Here is a 21,711-nt window from a genome sequence, read left to right on the forward strand (position 1 = left end):
TTCCACTGAACGTTACAGGCGAGGGTTAACAACAAGAGTGCCTGTCGCAGGATCGTGGCCCTATATTGTACCCAGAGCAGTAGCTCTATAACTCGCCATAGGTGAGCCTATAGGTGCTTCCCACCGCTCCTGACACCCCTCAGACAGGTGATCCTGGTTCCCCCGAGCCCTTACGGAGCCCACCAGCACACATGGAATGCAGCCTTAGGGGGGATGGAAGGGGAGATGGAAGCTCTAAGGGGGGTGTATGTATTTATGCCTCTCCTCAAGGCCACTGGTGCTGGGTGCTGTCAGACTTCAAGGACTGAATTCCTCATCGGAATCCCCACTAACACATTTTGCCAAGCTCCCTCCAGCCTCCACCCCAGCTAAGCGACACCAGAGTTTGAGAACATGCCACACCATCCCAGCATGATATATTTTTTTAGGGCCCAGACTAGCTGCCTTTGAAATCTAACAATAGTTTTACCAATAAGAATAGCATTAGCATTAATAAGCTACATTTGTGAATTTTTTTGGTTGGAAAAGTAGGAAAGTATTCTCTTGAATATAATCAAAATATATTTTAAATGCTGTAATTACAATAATTAATAATGCTGCTTAGCAGTTATTAGCACTTGGTGCATTGTTAGGATGTCTGCATTAGCTAAGATTTAATAATGAGGTTCATATAAATCCAGAAGAAGAAAATAATGATACGGGGAGTGGTTGTAGTGCTGTGGTCTGATGGCTTCTTGCTTTAATGTAAGTAACAAATAATTCCCTCTGGCTCTCAGCATTTGTGGATAAGGCCATAAAAAAGGAGAAAAAAAAAAAAAAGGAGGAAACCTCAGCTAATAAAAATGCCACCCTTGCTTTATGACTCTGAGAGAAACGTTTGTTGTTTGGCTAATGACGATATTAATAACTTGTGTTGGGATGGTTGATGTCATTCTTTCGTCCTGCGCGTTTAACGTCTGTGTCGAGAGCACGGGGCCCGCGGGCCCGCGTTCGGCAGCGGCTGGCCCTTGCTGCGGGGCACCGGCGATCCCGTGGGTCACTGCCACAAACCCTGGCCAGTGTCACAGCGGGGGGATGTCGGAGCAGGGGTGGGCAGCAGCCCTCCATTGGAGGTGGCTTCGGGAGGTGTTGGCAGGTCGTGCAGCTGAGAGAAAAATGATGTCCTAACATGGCTTTGGCGATTATATTTTTTTTAATGGAAGACAATTTATTGTCTTTCCTGCCAAGTGACTCTTGTCTTTAGCTGTTGTTGACCAGCTGCTGGTCAACAGCTTAGCTAAGCTTCCCTTAGGTGCTGTTCCCTACCACAGGGCTGGATGAAGCTCAATGAAGAGAGAGCCAGTCCCTTGAAAAGTGGGACAAGCACTGCTGGGACTCAGTTCACAGAGATCTGGTGCCCAAGCCCTCAGCCGAGCTCTTCTGCACTCGCACACACTCCTTCTCTCTCTTTCATTGCTTTTTTGGTCTTGGTTCACCACATCTGATCACTGTGAATTAATCATTATTCACTCACTAGCCAAATAAAAAGAGACTGAGAGCTAAAAACCACTCACTTTATACAGAATTTGTTTTCTATCAAGATATTTTCATCCCTTATCTGCTCCAGCAAGTGCTCCATCCTCTTGTTCTCACCCCAGGTTATCCCCGTGTAGCCTGACCGGCCATGGGACGCCTTCTGCCATTTCCAGACAACAGACAGTTTTGCATCCCTGTGCCAGATCTAGTGCAGGCTGGACTTTGGGTAGGGTGGGTAAAAGCCAGCATGCAGGGTCAGGCTGTGCAATCAGGCATGGTCGCAGGTAATCGCCCATGTAAGAAGGTAAATAAATGGTCAGATTTTGGCTGGGACCCGTCTGCTGAAGGTGATAGGAGCTACGCCAGTTTACACCCTCCTAGGGCTTGGCTGCTAGAGACGGTTGGCACCAAACTATGACTGAAAGGGTTTAGTGTCATAAATATATGGTGAACTATGGAAAACCCCAGTCGTGGCTCCAGAAGGGTGATAAGGGGTCTGCAGAGGAGACCTGCACCTCCAGAGCTGTTTCGTCCAGGCACAAACCCATGGGTCTGTGCCCATGCATGGCCATGCTGCTGGCTGGGATGGTTGCCCAGAGCCTTAGGGTGGAAGCTGCTGCTTCTGATCATCTCACAACAGCTTGAGGGGTTGGAGCCAGCAGTTTCCTGGGCAGAGATGTCTTCTCAGCACAGTTTAAGGTACAGTAGGACCAACCTCGCGGGGTGCCTGCTTGGAGAGGGGTTTTCTCACTCCATGGCGTGGCAATGAGAAGAGGAAGATCCCCTGGAGACCTGACAGGCTTCCAACCACCATCTCCTTTCTCAGCAAAGCCTGTTGGGTGGGCTGGATGTCCAGGAAACAACTGTGCTGCTGCTGCACCAAACTGTGTACTTCTGTGTCCTGGTGTATATTTAAGGATGATTTGCTCTCAGTAACACCCAGCAGTGCCAATGACTTTAGGGTCAGCTCCTTTCCTCCCTCATCCTGCTTTCTATTTTCACATACTTCGGCATGAGCAAGCCCTGGAGATCCTGCAGCCAGCTGCCAGCAGAGATACTCAGAATACAGTTTCCACACAAAAAAAGATGTAGTTCTAGTACTTTAGCAATGATTGCCTCTGGCTACCTTTGGTCCAGGCTCAAAACAGAGAAGCCAATATTCTCTTTTTCCCATAATGATTTTCATGTCCCCATATTGAGGTTGCAAGAAATTTGAGGAAGCATCAGACTAGTGCGTGCTGGACCCACAGATGTGTCCTGGGACCAGCTTTTGAAGCCTGCTTTTTTTTTTTTTTCTCCCTTGCTGCATTCAGCTTCTCCAGCCAATGACTCAGTCACTATTTCTATTCTCTTCCCACTTCTGTTCCTGCTGCTCTGAAGTTTTGGTCAGTGGCAGCAGCTTTTGCTAATGTCTTGTGGCTGCTTCTCTCTGCGTTATTATTGGAGATGCCTACGAAATAACAGTGCTGCTCTTTAAGACACTACTGCACCACTGCAGAAAATATTTACCAAAGATGTGGTAAGCAGCTCTTTACTGGAGTGACTGGCGTCTGCTCTGAAGCGGACCAGACGCCAGTCACTTCAGCAAAGAGCTGCTGCAACAGAACAAATTGCCCAGGGCAGCAGATCTTGGGAAGGGAGAAAAGCCAGCAGCCCAGTCTGTCTGTCTTTGTTTTCTAAGGGAGAAAAATTATCTTTTTACAAGCCTGCCCTAGTTGGCTCTGACCAGCTCTTCCCAGAAAATACCATCGTAAATAGAAGAGCAAACTATTGCATAAATGGACAGGTTGCCATTTATATCTGACCTTTCTCAGATCTGCTTTGATGTCTTCATCAACCTATGCTTTCTTCTCATCCAGCCTACCATGTTTTTAGCTCCTGCTTCTAGGAGAGCACCACTGGACACCACAAACCTCAATTAAAATCCATTTCTGACATATACGTATACTCCCTCTGCCCTCTGGACCAGGTCCAAATAGAATAATCCTTTTTTAAATCCTGCTGTCCCAGGGAACTTCCAGTTTTGTGTTTGCAAATTGTATGGGTAAATATGGATAGGGGTAGACTTTTTTTTTTTTTCAAAGACACTGGGCTTGACGTATTACGCACTTTGTTGCTAGAGCAGCGTGGTGGCAGCCTGCAGCGCTGGACTGTTTTTCTTACTCAGATAGACCCCTTCCAGCTCAAGAATGACAATTCACCAAAGCCAAGCCAAAAAAAAGTAAAGGGCAGTTTCAGAACTGGGTGTTATCTGCCTGGAAAAGGCTCCAGAAAGGCAGACTGTCTCCATAGGCTGCTGAATAAATGCTGATAAAAAGGACAAACTCCTATGTGTTTGTTATGGGTGGTGTGGTTTTTAGATGTATCCTCTGGTGGACACGGGTAGTTGTAATTCCCTTCCTATTTGAACAGAGCATCTGTTTTATGTGATATTACTTGACTCCTACAGTCAGACCAGGACAGGAGGAGTTTAATGGCTAGCCCTGCTGTTCTGCCTGCAACTGGGGCAGTAAAGAATGAGGCTGAGGTAGATGCTACGAGTTTCTGGGGGCCTAGAAATCCCCAAACTGCTGTCATGCAGACAGATGGCCAGTCTCAGCACATCCATCTCCGTGTTGCAAGAGTCTCAGAGGCTGCATCATCCCGGACTGGCTGAGTGTGACTTCTCCTCCCCATCCACTTCTCTCTCCTGCACTGGTACCTCTTCCTGTGGGTCCTGGGAGACGATCACTGTGCTCACACTGCTGTAGGATGCACCGGAGAGTGGTTGCCCATAACTGACCATGAGGTAGAATGTCCTCCTGGATAAAGCACTAGATTAAGGCTCAGGAGTCCATGTCTTCATCCTCTCCACCTACATGCCTCATTTTATGAGATCATCATTTCAGAAGGATGCAGAAAATTGCTGTCAGTGGCATCAGGAAAGACACTGAAAAGTTTGATAGCAGGTGGATCTTCCTCCACATCAGCAGCTTCGTTCCAGAGCACAGAGCAGCAATGACGCCTGTCAGTCCCTCCTGTGCCGCACTGGTGGTCAGGAGATCCGCGTCCTGCAGCTGTCTAGTGAATCTGTAAAGCAGAGGTAGGGCACAAGATCCTGTGGCTTTGAGAAACTGTAGCTTTGCTTTCCAACCCCAAGAAGTCCTCAGAAACCCAGGTCCAGAACACCAGTGGCCTGACCCCCTCCATCTTCTCTACAGCATTCATTGGGTGCATACAGCAGTTTAGGAACTTCTGCCCTCAGTCCCTGGACAGAAGCGCCGGGTCAGAGCAGTTTTGGGGCTTCAAAGCTGGGGAACCTCCTTAGAGGACAGTCCTGTCCCCGTGGGCCATTTGGTCTCCTAGATGCTGACACCAGGGGCCAAACTGGAACTATCAGCTCTGTTTCACTGAGCATCCACCCAACAAAACCATCCTGTAGGTACTGGGCACCGGAGCAGCAAGCCCATTGAAACCTGGGACCGGTGTTCCCCTGGATGATACCAACCTCCTGAGCAAACAGCAGCCCTCAGCAGTTGTCAGTCTGAATCCAGTGAGCTCAGCTGGGGAAGATGGAAAGGAAAGGACTGGTTTTGTGCAGGGACTCCCTGGCTGGTGGGTGCACGTGGCTGCTCACAGGCGGACACTCAGGGCAGGTCCCAAGTCCCACCACAGTCCTCTTCAGGCAGAGGTTTTCCAGTCCTGGACTTTCACACGAGCTCTGTTTTCTTCTCCAGCACAGACACTCCCTGTTACCTTGAGCAAATCACTTCCCCCTACACCAGCAAAAGTAATTAGATCTCTGTCCCACCAGACCCTGTGGGAGCTGGGCACTGACGTGTCTCTGAGTGTCCTTCCCACCGCAAGCCCTCCAGATGAATACAAGGGGACGTTAACAGCAATTCCTCTGCCTTCCCTGAGCATTGTAAGAAAAAATACAGTGCAGGTGAATTAACAGTGCTTGCGTGGGATCAAGAGGGAGAGCATAAGGAGGTGGTACAGGGAAACCTCGGAGGTTTGAGGGTTGGGTTTGATTAGGCAGCAGGAACTGGCTGATAAATCAGATCTTGCCCGATTTGAGAATCTGCCCAGCTGCCAGAGGATGGGCTCGTGCAGGAGATGGCGGCTGCCCGCGCTCAGGAAGTGTATTGGCCGCAGGAGGAGGAATAAAAGTTATTGACATGAAATTTGCTGAACTTCAGAAGTTTGGCTTGGGTTCAGTTCAAGTCCAACGTCTTCTCCATTTTCCCTGGCTGGTTTGTGCCTGCCCGGTCAGACCTGCTGCACGCCTGAGTGAGACGCAGCCACGTGCAGGCGGCCAGCAGAAAGCTGGATGGGCTGAAGGCTGCAGCACTCGCCGATCGCCGTCCCCGTAACGGCACGCTTCGTGGAGCTCTCCATCCTTCTCAATGTACAAACAGCTCTGCTTTGCTGAGATTACGATGGATTTTTTTGAAGGTGTCTGACTGAGCCTGCTCGGAGACAAGTGGTCATCTTGGCTTGGATTTCAGCACCACTGGGAATGACGGGAGAAGGTGCTCCTTCTGCTTCATGTTTTACCATGTGCCCTATGACTGACACAAGAGCAAAGGTGTCCTTTGGCTTGTTCTCCCATTGGAAAAGTTGCAGTTTAGCGTAGAGGAAACGCAGATGTAAATAGTTTGGAAATTGTAAGAGGTCTGTGTTCATTGCTGCGATATTTGCTGCTGTTTCTTCTCCATGGATGGGATCCCGTGGGAAGCTGCACCATGCAGATCTTCTGCTTCAGCATCCTTTGCCCCTGCTGAGGCTGGCAGGAATGACTTCGGGCTGTGAAGGTCCAGCCCAGCCACCTTCTCCCTGGGAGCGAGATGCACCTTCTGCAATACGCCCCAAAATTTCTCTGTTCACTTCGTGCTGCTTGGAACAGATAGTAATGAAACTTCACAGCAAGGATACATTTCTATTTGTTCTGTATTTTTCAGATGGAGAAAGTGTGTGAATATTCATCTCTGGCTGAATGTGAAATGACGCCACAAGGCAGTGGGGCTAAACAAGGTCCCTCTGGCTGTGTTTCGGGAGAGGGGCAGCTCAAAGGAGATGGAAATACAGCTTTTATTAAGGGGAAAAAAACCACCTTTCTCTGCTGTGGAGGCTGGCGTTAGGTTTGGATGAAGGCAGCCTTTCTGTTCTACAAAACCTGAGACACCAGTGCTTTCCTTGGATTGCAGCAGGACTTGACTGGGATGGTTTAAGTTTATTTTCCTACAAAATGAAAGCACAGGGGATAATCCTGTACTCATGGCACTGACCTGACTTGTGGTTCAATCCCTGTTCATCCTGACCCAAGCCAGGGAACTGAACCTCATACCCTGTATCTCAGATGGGTGCTCTCACGTCCAATGTTAAGTCGGACTCTTTAACCCTGAATAACTGCTTAATTATTTAGACAAATTGGCCCAGCTCCACCAAGAAGAGATTTAAAGAAATGGGGCTGCAGTCATCCATAGAGCGGGGTCTTCTTCTGGGATGCAAGAGGCCACGTCCCTGCTCCAAGCAAGGTGCCTCTCCTGGGGTCGGCACTCCCAGAGCTGGGTGCCATCACCCTCTGGGGAGGAGCTGTTGGGAGATTATTTTGCCTCTGTGGGTTTGACTAGAAATCCAAGCTTGAGCTCAGGCAGCCTTTCCAAGCAGCACTTTGTGGAAACTGGTAGTTTGCTACCCAAAAAAAAAAAAAAAAAGAAAAAAATTTGGTTTTGCCAAACTGACATTTTCTGACACAAGAAAACATGTTGTCAAAAAGCTTCCCAACCACTCTGCTGGGAATGTGCTCTTTGCCATCAGTCCCCAAGGCTGGAGCGCTGGGGTGTTGAAATGTTACTACAGCCCTGGAAACTGTGAGTCAGCTTGTCCCCACCCACAGCAGATACTCGTGGGAAGGGCCTTGAAAAGCCTGGAAACTCAGCAGCTCTTGCCTTGTGGAGTTTCCATTAACCCATTAACATTAATTTCAGGTCTGGTGAAATGCAGTATTTGACGAATTTCTATCGGATTTTGTCCTTTTTATTTCCCCCAGCCCCTTCGTGATTCTGATCAATTTTGGAGGATGTTTAATTTCAACTCATCCGTAAGCAATTTGCCTGCCATGGCCCTGCTTCACCCCCTGAGCCCCGCAGGACAGGCGGGACCAGGGCAGCAAACGCAGCACCCGCCACGGTGCCACCAGCAACCCTGGGGATTTGGATGGGGTCATCAGACGGCGAGAATTTCATCCCACTTGGAGGAAAGGTGCCCGCACAAACTTTGCCAATGCAAAACCCTCCTGGCTGTACCACTCTGCTGGGATGTAAATGCCTCGACTTGGGCATCTCCTGGCAGGGAGGAGGGTCGTGAGCCATGTCCCAGCTTCACCGGGTGACGACATGCGGCTGCTCTGCTCCCTGCAGCCTGGTTGGCCACACCAGCGGTGGCCATGGCGTGTTGTCACACACATCAGGGTGGCCTCGAGCGGGTGGGGGTGTGGGGGTGATGCTGCCAGGTGCACGCAGGCTCTGTGTGCAAGCCCTGCAAACCCACTTTTGGGGCGCGAGGTTGGCGGGACGTGAGCTGTGCCTCCCGCGGGTGAATCCACCGTGCTCGAGCAAAACCCTGCTTTCGTGCGCGCGCAATTTCAGAGCAGTCTGTGCAGACCGCTGACCTCAGGCTATCTCGGACCCATCTGCAAACTGCATTTATTGCTGACTGGAAAACACGTGAAGGTAGCAAATCCCAGGTCTTAACTCGGCGTTATGGTGATGTGAAACAACCCGTGCGTTCCCCTGACATGTGTCCCAGGAGCGGTGGCACGGGACGGCTACAACTCCAGCCCGGAGGAGCCGGGATGGGCTTTGCCGTGCCTGCAGCCTGCCCAGGACGGTGCACACACCGAGGTGATGGGGTGAGATCACATCCTCTGCATGAAGGGTTTCAAGATGCCAAGGTCTGGGAGCATGGAGTCCAGCAGTTGTGAAATTCTCCATAAAGGAAAATTCTTCAAACATTTTTTTTTTAAACTTTGAATTTATCAAAATGCCTTGATCTGATTTTAGCTTTTTCCATTTTGAAGATGGTCCAAAGTCCTATCACAGTGTGTTACCGCACAGAATATAACATTTGCAAGAATAAAATGAAAAGTCGGTTTGAACTGGAAAATCACGGCAATGTCATTAAAACAAAGGAAACGAGACATTCTGATGCTGTCAAAACTTTTTTTCTCTGGTTCCTTTCAAAATCAGCTTCCAGCAAAACCAGCCTGATTTTATGAGGCATTTTAGTTTTTGGCAGAGTCTCTCACTCTGGCGCAGCAGTTTTGTCGTGGTTTCTCTGGCTGGGCTCATATTGTGCCCCTGTTCCCGGGCAGTGAAACAGGAGTGCAGTGTGTCCCCCAGCCTTCACCGCCTCTCAGCATGGAGTCAACAGGGTACCCATCTCAACCCCATTTTCAAGGCATTAAAATAATCTACATATTGTGCTGTTAAAACATTATTTAAATGGCAATTATTAATTTTGTGGTTTAACCCTCTGTATCCTTCTCTTTGACTGGAAACATATAAACTACTAGAGATTAAAAAAAGCAAAAAAGATGGATTATTTTTCCCTACTGAAAACCCAGAGCGCACGGTCCATGCCTGCAGATTTGGGCTCTGATGATGCCTTTGACCATGGTCACAATGGCCACGCTGGCCTCTCTGCCCTGGCTGCAATTCGGTTTTGGGAAGAGGTTGGTGCCGGTGCCCTCCCGGCCACCCACCATCCTCCCGGGCCCAAGAGGATTTGGCTTTATACAGTACCTGGGAGATCCGTGTCAGATAAGACTGGCAGGTTTTCAAAAGCTTCTCTCCAGCTATTGTGCCAAGACCTATAGGATGTGTTCCAGAGCATCTCCCAGGAATGTTTGTTGTTATGACAGGCAAAAAAAAAGAAAGAAAGGGGGGAAAAAAGGCAGTGAAAGAGCACATTGCTGTTAATTACTAGAAATCCTTTAATAACCAACATTACTATAAATTATACATGCATTATGGCAAGTACAATTGAGTGCTCTGTTTTTCTTGCCCACGTTAGAGCACGGAACAATGTACTCTTGTTGCAGGAGCTGAAATGGATGGCACTCTGGGTGAAATCAGGACTTCTCCATCGCATACCTGTGCCCGCAGAGATGGTTGGCCGCCCCACGTCCCATGAAAGCCCCATTGTTCTTCACGCCATATTGCACACACCGTGATTATATAGTGTTGGATAAGCAGTAATACGTTGTTTGCTGAAATAATGACCTGTCCTTAGTTTAAACAGTGCTATATTTAAGATTTTTATATATTTCAATGTTGGTAATTGCACATTTGTGACATAATTTGGGTGACATAAATACGATATTGGAAAGAAAAGCATCAGCTATATTTAGGGAGGTGAATCTTGGGGTCATGCAGGACAGGCCGATGGATGTGGATTTTAAATGAGTGCTGGAACCTCTCTGGAGCAACCTGGGGATGGGCAGGGATCCTGCCTGGATGCGAGATCCAGGAAATCCCGATTTCTGCTTCCATGTCTGAAGCTGAATCTTTTTTGCAGGCCTTCCATGCCTTTTCACTTGTCTTTATTCCCTAATGTGAAAACAAAGGCTAAGAGCATTTTCCGACCGCAGTGGGACATTGGCTGACTTTTTTAAATAGCTCTAAAGGGTGATCGAGGTGTAAAATGTTGCTGCTCTGCAGGTCGGTGAGAGCACTGGGTTTTAGCGTGGCCACCATGGGATGTTATTTCCACGCAAAGTGAGTCAGTACCCAAATAACATCATCTGGTTTTACTCCCAGTTTGGTTTCTACGTAGGGAGGGAGGCGTTTGGAGGAGGACGGTGCTGCATCAGTCCCCTGCCCGTAGCAGTTAGGAGACCCAGAGGCAGCAGGTCCCTTTATATCATATTTTACATTGCATTTTTCACAAGGCAAACTGCACATTTCCGAAATTTCACCCAAAAAGGGCAAGGGAAAAGGAACTTTACCCCTGGTACTACAGGTCAGCAGGGGCAGAAGTAACCCCAAAGTCAAAAGACAAATTATAGTTATGTGGGTGCAAACCTCAGTGGCACACACGTATGGATTTTAAATGGAGTATTTTGGAATCTCTTATGTTAAGGTGAAGCATACAAATTAAGTTTGCCATTAAAAAAAATCGTACTAACTTAACCGAGTGTATTTATATTATGTTCTTAGGTGTATTCGTGCAGGTTTGGGGAAATGTGGACAAAAGCCTTCAGTTATGGCAAGAGCTACTCGGAGATGCCAAGAGAAGAACTACCAACATTCAGGTTGTCCACAATTTGTTGGTTGAAATACTTTAATTGTTTCGTTTTGGGGTTGTTTTGGGGTTTTTCTCCTAGCCAATGAACTGCTGGGAAATAAATAGGCAAGATTTATTTTTGCTCTAAAGCTCCCCAGTCGGTTCTCAGGCTGATCCTCCAGCCGAAGCCCCTTCGCTTTCCGCTCTTAGCAGCAGGTTCCCACGGATTCCCACGAGGCCGATGCCCACGGGCGAGGGGCGAGGCCCCGCTCCGGCCCGCCGCGCCGGTGCCGCCGAGCCCCCGCGCCGACCCCCCCGCTCCCCGGGCAGCGGCACCGGCTGCAGGAGCCGCTTCTGCCACGGCCAGCGGCCGACGGGCCCGTGGAGTCCCCGCGGGGCGCAGCGGGGCCGCCCGAACTCCCGCTGCGGGGTCACAAGAATCACCATTTTAGGCTGTTTGGTTCGTGGGGGGGTCCCATCCCCACACGCCGCTGCCCCGGCGGCACCCTCCCTCCGCCGCCGCCGGCGTGGGGCGGGACGCGGCGCCGCACCGCCCCCACGGGGCCATCCCCCCCGCACCCCACGGGGCCGCCGCTCCCCCCCCCGCCCCGCTGCCGGCGCCCGCCTCCCCCGCGGGGCCGCGGCCGGGACACGCCGCCGCCCTGGGCCCCCGCGGCGGCGGGCGCAGGGACCCGGCGCGTCCCGCGGCGCCCGCGGAATGTCTTTCATTCACGGACACGCCGCGCTGGGGCGAGGGGTGGGGAGGGGAGGGGGAGAGGGGGGGCGGCGCCGTCGCCGCACCCGGACCAATGAGCGGCGGCGGCGCGGCGCGTCACGCGGCGGCGGGCCAATGGGCGCGCGCCGGGCCTGAACTTTTGCCACGGCGGACAAGTTGATACATCGCGGGGGTGTGTCCCGCCGCGGCGGCTCCGGCGCGGGAGCGGGGGGGGGGGGAGCGGCCTTAACCCCTGCGCCGCCATGACCTACTTTCCCCCGGGCGCGTCCCCCCCGTTACAGCCCGGCTGGAGGCGGGCGGGGGGCGCGGGGGGGTGGAGGAGTCGCGTCCCCGTAGCGGCGGGAGGGCCGGGGGGTCGCCCCGCTCGGTTGTTGTCGGATTGGGGGGGGGCGTTGTCCGCGGGGCGCGTGTCCCTTTAAGAGTTCGGAAACTTGAGCCGGTGTTTGCGCAACGCCCGGTGCCGCGCGGAGCCGCCAAAGTGTCTAGACTGGCACATGATGGGCGGCAGCCAATCGCGCCGCCGCTCGCGAGGGGCCCTGCGCGCGCGCCCCGGCCACACAAAAGCCAGCGAGGGCGGGCGGGCGCGAGCCAGGGAGCGAGCGCGGAGGCGGCGGCGGCCCCGGCAGCCGCGCGCGCGGGGGAGCGCGGGGACCCGCCGGCGCGGAGCGGAGCGGAGCGGAGCCGCGCTGCGCCCCGACCGCGGGACCGGCGGCCGCGCCTCTGGGATACGTACAACTCACGTGCTGACACCGGCCTTCGCTCTGCGTTCTGCTGTTGGGTTTTCGCTTTTTCGAGATTTTTAATATTTTTTTAAAATTTTTATTAATTTTTAAAATTTTGATTTTTTTTTTTTTTAAACTACTATTTTCGACCGAAGGGAATCGATACCTCCGAGCGCCAAGTACCCCACCGGGCGGCACCCCCGCGCCGGGGCATTCCCCCCCTCTTTCCTCCCACGGTGGAGCCGCCGAGGGGCGCAGCCGAGCGCTGCCCCGGGCTCTCCCCGGTCCCGTCGCGCTCCCCCGCCGCTCCCCGCCTGGCCCCGCGTTGGCAGCCGATGTAGGGCACGGCGCGGCGCGCCCGAGCCCCAGCGCCGCCACGGGAGCGGCCCCGCACCGCCGCGGGCGTCGGCGCCGTCTATGCCCGCGCCGCGCTCCCTCCCCGCCGCCTTCCCCCATGGTGCGGCCCTGCCGCGGGCCGTCGGGGAAACCGCCGAGCCGGGTGCTCCGGGCAGCCTGAGATGAGATAAAGCCGGCGGCGGAGCGAGGAGCCCCGCGGAGGAGGAGGAGGAGGAGGAGGGGGCGGCGGGGGGGTGGCGGCGGAGAGCGACGCGACCCCCGGCCGCCCGCGTGTCGTATGTTCAGGTCCAAACGCTCAGGGCTGGTGCGGCGGCTTTGGAGGAGCCGCGTCATTCCGGACAGGGACGGCGGAGATGGGAGCGCCAGGAGCGGCCACGACCTCGGAGCTACCGGTAGCTTCAAGATCCCGGAGAAAAACCCTTCGGCGGAGATCCGCGCGGTAGCGCGCAGCCTGCTGCGGGAGGCGGAGGAGCGGCGCGGCGGGGCGCCCGGCCAGGCGGAACCCCGCGGGGACCCCATGGCGGAGCGGCGCGGGGCCCGGCTCCGCGCCCCGCCGCGGCGGGAGGGCGCCGAGGGGATGAGCCCGCGGCGGGGGCAGGAGAGCGACGGCCGGACGGTGACCTGCTGCCTCTTCAAGGAGCGGGAGCCGGGCGGCCCCCAGCCCGCCGCCGCCGCCTCCCCCCTCGGCCCCGACGGCGCGACCGACGGCGGCTCCCCGGAGCGGCGGGGCCGGGAGGCGCGGTCGCGGCTGCTGCTGCTGGAGCAGGAGCTGAAGGCCGTCACCTACTCGCTGCTGAAGCGGCTGAAGGAGCGCTCGCTGGACAGCTTGCTGGAGGCGGTGGAGTCCCGCGGGGGCATGCCCAGCGGCTGCGTGCTGGTAGCTCGCACCGAGCTGCGCCTGGGGGGCCAAGCGGCGCCCCCCCACCTGCTCCTGGGCAAACTCTTCCGCTGGCCCGACCTGCAGCACCCCGCCGAGCTGAAACCCCTCTGCGAGTGCCAGAGCTTCGGCGTCGCCGACGGACCCACCGTCTGCTGCAACCCCTACCACTTCAGCCGCCTCTGTGGGCCAGGTGAGGAGAGGGGAGAGATGGGGGGGGTGGTCGGGGTCTTCCCCCCCGTCCCGCGTTGGGGGTTCGGGGCTTCTGGCCCCTTTCTCGGTTTATTTGAACCCCCGTGGGGATGCCCGGCTGGGATGTTTCTGGCCCCGGGTCCCCGGGGCTGGGCCCCCACTCCCCTCCCAGCCTAGAGCGGTTCCCGGTTGTGCTTAAAAAACCCTTTCTCTTTTTTCTTTTTTTTTTTTTTCTGTCTCCTTCCCCCCGCCCCCCTCTTCCCGCGGAGGTTCCCCTGCTATTTAGGTGCAGAAGGGGCGATAATATGCAGTTTGCATCCTGCTGGCGCCAGCCTGGCTAGCTGTTTATCGGAGCGGCCGGGGAGCCGCGCAATTACCGCCGCCGGCTTAAAGCCGCAGGGCCCCGCCGGGCGCCCCGGGAGGGGGGGGGGCGGCGGGGGATGCCCTGCCCACGGGGAAACGCCGAACCTGCGTGGAAGCGGCGCGGGGGGGGGGGAGCTGGAGCTCAAGCGTTTCTCGGGGATTTCTTAATTTTTACCGTGGGCAGAGGGATCCTGGAGGACACCAACCTCCTGCTGACGGTCCCTTTCTTGGCAAGAGCTTTGATTTCTTGTTTTTTTAAAAAAAAAATTATTTTGCAATCCGGGATCCTGCCTCGCTTTGCATCACTTCTTTGAAAGAAACTTCTATGCTGGGCGTGCTTCCCCCGAAGAATACTAGAGGCTGGAAGCAGCTTCTTTTGCTACGCTTGGAGTAAATGTGCGTGTATTTTAGAACCGGGCAAAGTTTCCAACTCGCTTTCCTGCAGCGGTAGTTTTTTTTCCCAGCGTTGTATGGCTCCAAGCCCTGTGCGGGGAGTAGGAGAGAGCAGAGCTTTTATCGAGTGGCTCCTTATCATTTTGATAGCGGGTGGTTGTGCCAGGGCCCCACCCGCCCCGTCCGGGCGCTGGGGATGGCGGCGGGAGCCGGGGAAAGGCCTTGATGCCCTTTCTTACAGCTGTTTGCATGGCTCCTCGCAGAGACCGTCCGTGTTCACGTTTGTCACCCGCTTTTCTGTGGGCTGACTTAGCTGAGGGGTGCGAAATCATCTCGGGGTTTCGCCCAAGTCCCCTGTGGCAGCAGGTCGGGCTCTAGCCTGGGACCAGCCTGCTGTGCGTGGCACAGGTTACATCCCCACATTGGCACCATTATTTTTTTGAGACTTCTGAGCGCCCTGTGCAAAGAGTGTCTTGCCACAGGGCAGCTTGCTTGGCTGGGGGAGATGAGGAACCTTTGCTTAGAAGCAGTAAATGACCACGGGCCATCCCTGAGCCATCGCACGGGGATGCTTGGGGGTGTTCTCGATGAACTAATCCAAGCTGAGCTGCAGTTGCTGGGCCGAGCACCTTGCTTTTGGATTTGAGAGGGAACTGAGGAGACATCCTTGTTGTGGTAGTCTGGGGTCAGTGTGATGCCATTGAGCTTTCAGGACAGTTCTTCACCAAAGTCGGTGTCTGCTCAATCCTGGAGCTATGATAGAGCCCAGCCAGTGACACACTCGGTTTTAGCAAAGTTACAATTCCAGAAGAAAATCGTTCCCATCGTTCAAAAGAAAAACCCCTCTAACCAATGCAGGAAGATGATGAAGGACCTTCTTCACCCTTTTGCGTGGTCTTGACTCTTAGAAGCACAGCAAGAGCCAGTTAGATGACCTGATTCAGCAAAACGCTTTTAAGGACTTGCTTAACTTTAAGTGCATGACTGCAGATGTGCCACTGCTTAAAGCTGAGTGTGTGTTTGGGAGCTTTGCTGGATTGAGGTCAGTGGGAGTGGGGCAGGAGAGGCTGAGTGCTGCCCCGGGATCATGGGATGCTTGTTGGAATGGACCAGAGTTACTTTGGTGGCTTGTTGGCTGAAGCCAGCCTGGCCTGTGGTGTCAGGCTTCATCTGCCAAGAAAGGAGAGTCTTTTTGTCACCTGACACCCTTTTTCCATCATTGTAACATAGTATTTGGGGAGCTTTTGTAAAGTCTGTGTATGTGTTTGAGCCATGGTTGTCTTCAGTGCAGAAGATTAAAGCATCGTTCTTTGGGAGCAGTGTGCCATCTCATGTGCTTTGGGTCACGGGCACCCAGGCCAGGATGTGGGGCAGGGGCGGAGAGGAGAACCGCAGCATTTTCAGTAGTAAAACTCACTTTGAAAGATCGAGGTGGAACCTCCTTTCTTCAAAGATTTGGAAAACTCTTGGTCTCAAGTTGCATCCAAGTGGGTTTTCTTCCATTGGGTGTTTGTAACCTTGGAAGAGTTCCTACCAGGAAAGAGAAAGGGCGAGGGTTTCATTGATAAACCGAACACAGCACTAACATAAAGTTCTGTTTTTCCAGAGTCTCCACCACCTCCCTACTCTCGGCTGTCTCCTAATGATGAGCAAAAGCCACTGGGTACGTGTTTTCTCTCTTTTGATCTCCCGGCAGCTCTTTCATGGTGCAGTCCTGGTGTTGGTTCTACGTGGCACATCAGGCAAAAGCCAACAAGTCAGGATTTTATGGCTGCTCATTATTTCTGAGCAAGCATCAGCTGACGGGTTTTAAGAAGTAAATGGATGTCAGTTTATCATACCAAATTACCGTGTAGACACATGCATATTTTCCAAAATAATATGAAGCGCTATTTTTAATGAAGGCGTAATGAAAGGTTACCAGACGTCATGTTTTGTCTGCATGTGTAATCTGTGGGATGACGGAGCAGAGGGGGAGTGGGAGCTCCTGGGTGCCATTTCCATAAAGCCCTGGCTGCGCTGCGCCATGGAGGAACCGGCTATTACCCTTTCTCTGCTTATTAAAATGAGACATAAACTCTTTGAAACTCGGCACTGTATAATTTCTGAATGGTGTTTCACTTTTCCTAATGAATTATAAAAGTCTTTTTAAAAAAAAAAAAAAAAAAAAAAAGGCTAGTGAAAGCGGCTTGGGTGGGTAGGCTGGGCATGAAGCGAAGGCCGCTGGAGAGCCCAGCACAAAGCAGCCTTGGATCCTGGTCCTCCGTGGTGCATGCTGGCTTGGAGGTGGTTTGAATTGGCATCGCTGCACCCTGACTGTCCTTCCTCTGCACCCACTTCTTGCTCAAGTAAACGGGAAGCAAAAATATGGGAGGGAAGAGAGGAATCCCACCTCACTCTTGTGTTTCTTGCCGGGATCAGTGCTGTGGCTGTGTCTGGAGCATGGGATTTCTGCCTTTGTCCTGTAGTCGGTGGCTCTTTATTTACAGCGGGGGTGATGACGGAGGCGAGCCGCTCTCGCAGCCCATGGGGCAGGGACAGGGAGGAGACAGGCCGGGTTTGCCAGGGCGATAGGAGCGGGACAGCTTGCCTGCCTGTCCCACCCAGCCCCGCGGGAAGGCGGGAGCTGCCCCGTGCCAAAGGTGAGTCCCTGCCCTGCCAGGTCTGGGAGCTGCCTGCGACCTGCCTGCAACGCAGACCGTGCATGCACACCTGCTGCAGGGACCGGCTCCCTGCTCGCTGCAGCCTGTCTGGCACGGGGCAGTGACCACAGCGCCCTGAAAAGCAAAATTCACTGGTCATGGTTTTTTAGGTGTGGAGGCAAAAAAAAAGGAGTTGTCCCTCCCTGTATTCCCCCTTCCAAGTTAATTCCCTTTAGAAACTGCTTGTGCTGCAGGGAGAGATGATAGTGAGTGACACGTGACTTTATTAAAACAACAGCCAGGGATTGAAATTTGCTTCACTGGCTTGTTTGATTGGAAAAATAATAGTTAATCTGTGAGCAAACAGTTGAGCACTTAATTAGAGGGGTGTAAGCAAGAGAGAATAACAAAGACTCTTAACTTGTTAAAACAAAGTTTCCTTCGCTTCAGCAAAGAGGAAGGAAGGAAGGAAGCAAGAATAAACAGCTTCAAGAATTTTAATGGTGATAATTAAGTATAGTAACTCTGAGTTGTTTAGAGGCTTAATGTAACTTTATCCAGTAAGCACCAAGTTCCTACTTGTTTGATCAACTTAACTGCAGTTATTTTTGTGGTCGAAGCAATTCAGACTTTGCATTTGCATGGTAGAGGTACAAAGTTAATCGGTGCTTTCTGGCCCAGCAGAGAGTTTGTCTTGGGGAGGTGATGGGAAGCTGAAGAGTCACGGGTGCTCACGTAGCACTTGCAAACGCAGGAGGACTAAAAGTGCCTTTTTTTTTTTCTTCCAGATCTATCAGATTCCACATTGTCTTACACTGAAACAGAGGCTACAAACTCACCCAACGTCACGCCTGGAGACTTCTCAGGTTGGCAATGCACCCGGGAGCTTGTGGCTGGGGCAGGAGAGCAGGAGATGGGGTTGGGGTGCTGCTCTTGGTTTATAGTCTTGGTCTGAAAGGAAGAGCAGCTATCCAAGTTGATTGTTCAGAGACGTCTACGCTCCGCGTGTTGTGATAAAATGCTGGAATGAGCATGTGGGACGAGCGGGCATGTCTGGGAGGTGGCCTCAGGGCCACATGTGGCCCCTGTGGAAGCCACCCAAACCTCACCCGAGCCTGGGGGTCGTGGGCTGGTGTGGGGCTGGGCTGTGCGCCGTCACCATTTTCATGGCAGGAGCAGCGAGGCCGTTTCAAATGACGCTGCTTTGTGGTGGTTCTTGCTGAGTCCGTCCAGCTTGCGTTACCTGTTGGGCCCTGGCCCCAAGTGCAAACCCTGCTTTCATGAGCAGGGCTCCCAGCTACGATGCCATTGAAGCTCCCGAACAAAGCTTTGCTTAATTAGGTCCTGGTTTTTGCTCTGCCCCACCCCTGCAACCTTTCATTCATTTAATGGCGCTCTTTAAGGCCCGGGGTGGTTTTACCTGCAAGCAGGCAGAGAGTTGGGGCTTTCATTTGCTTGGCTTTGGGCTCCAGCTGTGGTGATTGTTTCACATCCTTCCCCTCTGGTGGCCCATCCCAGGCTGGGGGCTGCCTGCATGGAGGGGAAGAGGGACCTTCTGTAGGACCAGGTTTAGTTTTCTCTGTAAGAAATGACCTGGTTAATGGTCTGAGAGCTAAAATGAAGACAGACAAACCTTCATCCCGGTGAAGCTCCATGTGCCTCCTCCAGCGGTTGGGGTGGGCTTTGCGGCACCTGGGTGCCAAGCTGCCGGATTGCTGAGCATGTGGTTGGGGTTTGCTGCTTTCTCTGGGGGATGCTGTGGTGGAGGGGACCCTCGGCGTACTGGTCCGTTAGCCACGGCTTTTCTCTTCTTGTTCTCCGCCTGCAAGAGTTCGTGACCAGTTTGGTGAGACCGGTGGCTCCTTTGGGATGTTTAAACTGATCCCCACTCCTCAGCGCTTTAAAAAGCATTTAAACAGCACGGCACCATAGTGTCATGGCATGATGGTGTGTTTCCCCCCGGAGATTTTCTCTTCTCCTTCTTCTTTAAGGTTCTCCTGCCGCGGTGGGTTTTGCCGCGGTGCTGCCACGTGCCGAATCCGGCGCGCCGGCCCGCCTCGCTTTTGTTGTGCTGCCAAGTGTCCATAGCAGGGGAACAATTGATAGCCAGGAGTTGGATCGTTCAGGGTTGCGCTATAATAAATATGCACTCACAATTCCTAACAAACATTCCTCGGCCTGGATACACGTCTGTAAAGCTCCCCATGCCCGTGGCTTTTATTGTAACTTGATAATTGCCATTAATTATAGCAGCTGAGTTTGAAAACCGGGGTTCCTAAGGATGTAATGGTTTAGCTTCTCTCACAGCAGAGTCCTTTATGGGACATCTGGTGGATTTTCTGGAATAGAAGAGAGAATTTAACTTTTACTTGAACAATATAATGATAACATGTGACTGAGATTGTACTGAAATCAGATACCTCCTCTCCCCCTGTGTAGTTTCCAATGGTGTAACTTTTAATAAGAGTCTGGGGCTGTGTGATTTATTTTTCCCCAGTGCTCATGATTGCTGAAAGAGGATAAGAGCTTCACTGAAGTTAACCCATACTTGTCATCACGGGGAAGCAGAAGGAAAAAAGACCACTTAGACTCTAGTCTATTTGCCATATTTCAGTTTGTTTATTCTCCATTTCGACTTATTAAATAGGTCTGCTTGAAATGGAGGGCTGTGTAAATGATACACAAAGCACGTGGTCTTCCCCGCCTTTTCTTGTGTGTACCAAAGGAGCTCAATGTGCGCTTAACTCCCGTTCCAAAAATAAGTACGTTTTGGATCTAGCATCAAGCCACTACTATTTATTGCTTCAGCTTTGATCATCAAAAAGGCTTTTCCTACTAAAACCACAAAATTCAATTTTGGATAACAAAGAGAACCATTCTTCTACTGTTATTCGTTTACTTGATGGACTTCTAAACAGGAAGTTTTAGTATGAAGTCAAAAGATCATCTGTGTCATATGTATAAACTTAAAAAAAATCATACCCTCTTTCTGAAGTAGACATTTTCATGGCTATAATACTGCTCTTAAAAATAGGAAGAAGTCTTCAATGAACTAGCAGGCTCCCTATAAAATTTGGACTAACAGTCAATGCTAACTGGAAGCACAAGTGGTGAATAGTTGTGCAGATGCAACCTTCTGTGTCAGGAGCTGGGTCGATGGATGATACTCCAGAATCCTCTTCATTGGGAGGTTCAGAGCATTTGAGTCATCAAATGAAGCTGACTGTCCAAGAATCAGTGTCCAGCCACAGCATTTCCCTCGGGTTGGGGATGCTCCTGATTTCTCAGGGAGGTACAATGCCTTAGGAAGATCTGAGTTGGTGGGAAAAGGCACTTGGAGGTGTTTGATCCTGAAGTGTTCATCTTCTGAGCTCAAACAGTGTCACATTCAGGCTTGCGGGAGGATGAGGAGCGTCTCCGTCTTTTCAGCATTAGATTTATTTCTGCAGCCATGTACTCCTGGGGAACAGAGGTGAAGAAATTGTGCTGGTTTGGGAGTTGTATTTTGAGCTCAGGTGGTTCCCCTGGCTGGGGTTGTGCCCGTCCCCGGGTGCTGGCAGAGCCTTGGCTGCTGTTGACGTCCCTGCAGCTCTCCCGGCCAGAGCTGGGGAAATACCAGGGAAAGGGCAAAACCCAGCAAGGCAGAAACAAAAGCTCAGCCCTGTGACTCATAATTGGTGGAACATTTGTAGTATTTTTTTTTTTTTTCCCCTCAGACTTGGCTCCTCTACCACATGCCAAGAAGCTGCTGTACCCGTTAGACTTGCCAGGCTTGTAGAGGGCTGCGCTGCTGCTGCGGGAACTGGTTCAGTACGGTGGGGACATGCTGGAGCAGATGCTGTGGGCCACGGCCTTTGGGATTCCCTGGCTTCCCCTAAATCCCACAGGGCTATCTTCTCTTCCCCTTCCCAGGGAAGGACCCTCTCTTAAAGACCATGAAATAGCCCTGCTCCTCAGCGCTCAGCTTGCACAGCACGCTGCCTCGGTCGGTCTTTCTGGCTAAAAAAGCCCCATAAATTCTTATGAGTAGTGACCAGAGGTCCTTTTAGCAGTGGCATTGAAGTCTGGAGGTCCTAAGGACCATGCAGGAGAGGAAGGGTTGAGCACAGGTAGGAGGGCAAAGCATGGTGGTGTTGCTTGGGGGAGTGTCCCATAGGTCTCCATGCTGGCTTGACCATTGCTCGTGGCTGCTGCAGGTCTGGAGAGTGCAAAAACGTTGGGGCATCAGGTGTTTTTTTTTTTGGAGCCATAATAAATGAGGATGAGTAATTAGTTGTAGGAGCAGACAGATAGTGATGGATGCAGCTCACTGGTCCCCAGCCACTGTGCAGAGGTCCTGCACAGGCTGGGTGTCTCCACTGAAGTTACTTAATGAAGGCTATGCCTGCAGCAGGCAGTGCCAAGCTCTTACGATAGCTATTTTCCCTCAAAATGAGCCACTCATCACTAGAACCTTTCTCATGTGTCCCTACATGCCTGCTCGTTACTCCTCACTTAATCGGGAGTCATACCAGTGTTTGCGTGGAAAGTTTCATTGTTCATATGGAAATGCCTTTGTGAAGTGATGTTGCCCGCGAGGCTCGAGCCCTGTGTGTGGCAGGGTTTTCTGGAGGGAAAGGGCTCCTTGCAGAGCACGAGTGTTCA

General features: G+C 52.5%; 1 protein-coding gene across 1 annotated transcript in view; it reads left to right on the forward strand.

The window, feature by feature from the left end:
- The first annotated feature begins 12,126 nt into the window (after positions 1-12,126).
- SMAD6 (SMAD family member 6) overlaps positions 12,127-21,711 on the forward strand; it is a 44,934-nt gene continuing 35,349 nt past the window's right edge. The window contains exons 1-3 of the mRNA XM_074917114.1: positions 12,127-13,670; positions 16,032-16,088; positions 17,856-17,933. Of these exons, the coding sequence (XP_074773215.1) occupies positions 12,878-13,670; positions 16,032-16,088; positions 17,856-17,933 (928 nt within the window). The 5' untranslated portion in view covers positions 12,127-12,877. The remainder of the gene's footprint in view (positions 13,671-16,031; positions 16,089-17,855; positions 17,934-21,711) is intronic.

This window comes from Athene noctua, chromosome 13, assembly GCF_965140245.1.
Source record: "Athene noctua chromosome 13, bAthNoc1.hap1.1, whole genome shotgun sequence".
Lineage (NCBI taxonomy): Eukaryota > Metazoa > Chordata > Aves > Strigiformes > Strigidae > Athene > Athene noctua.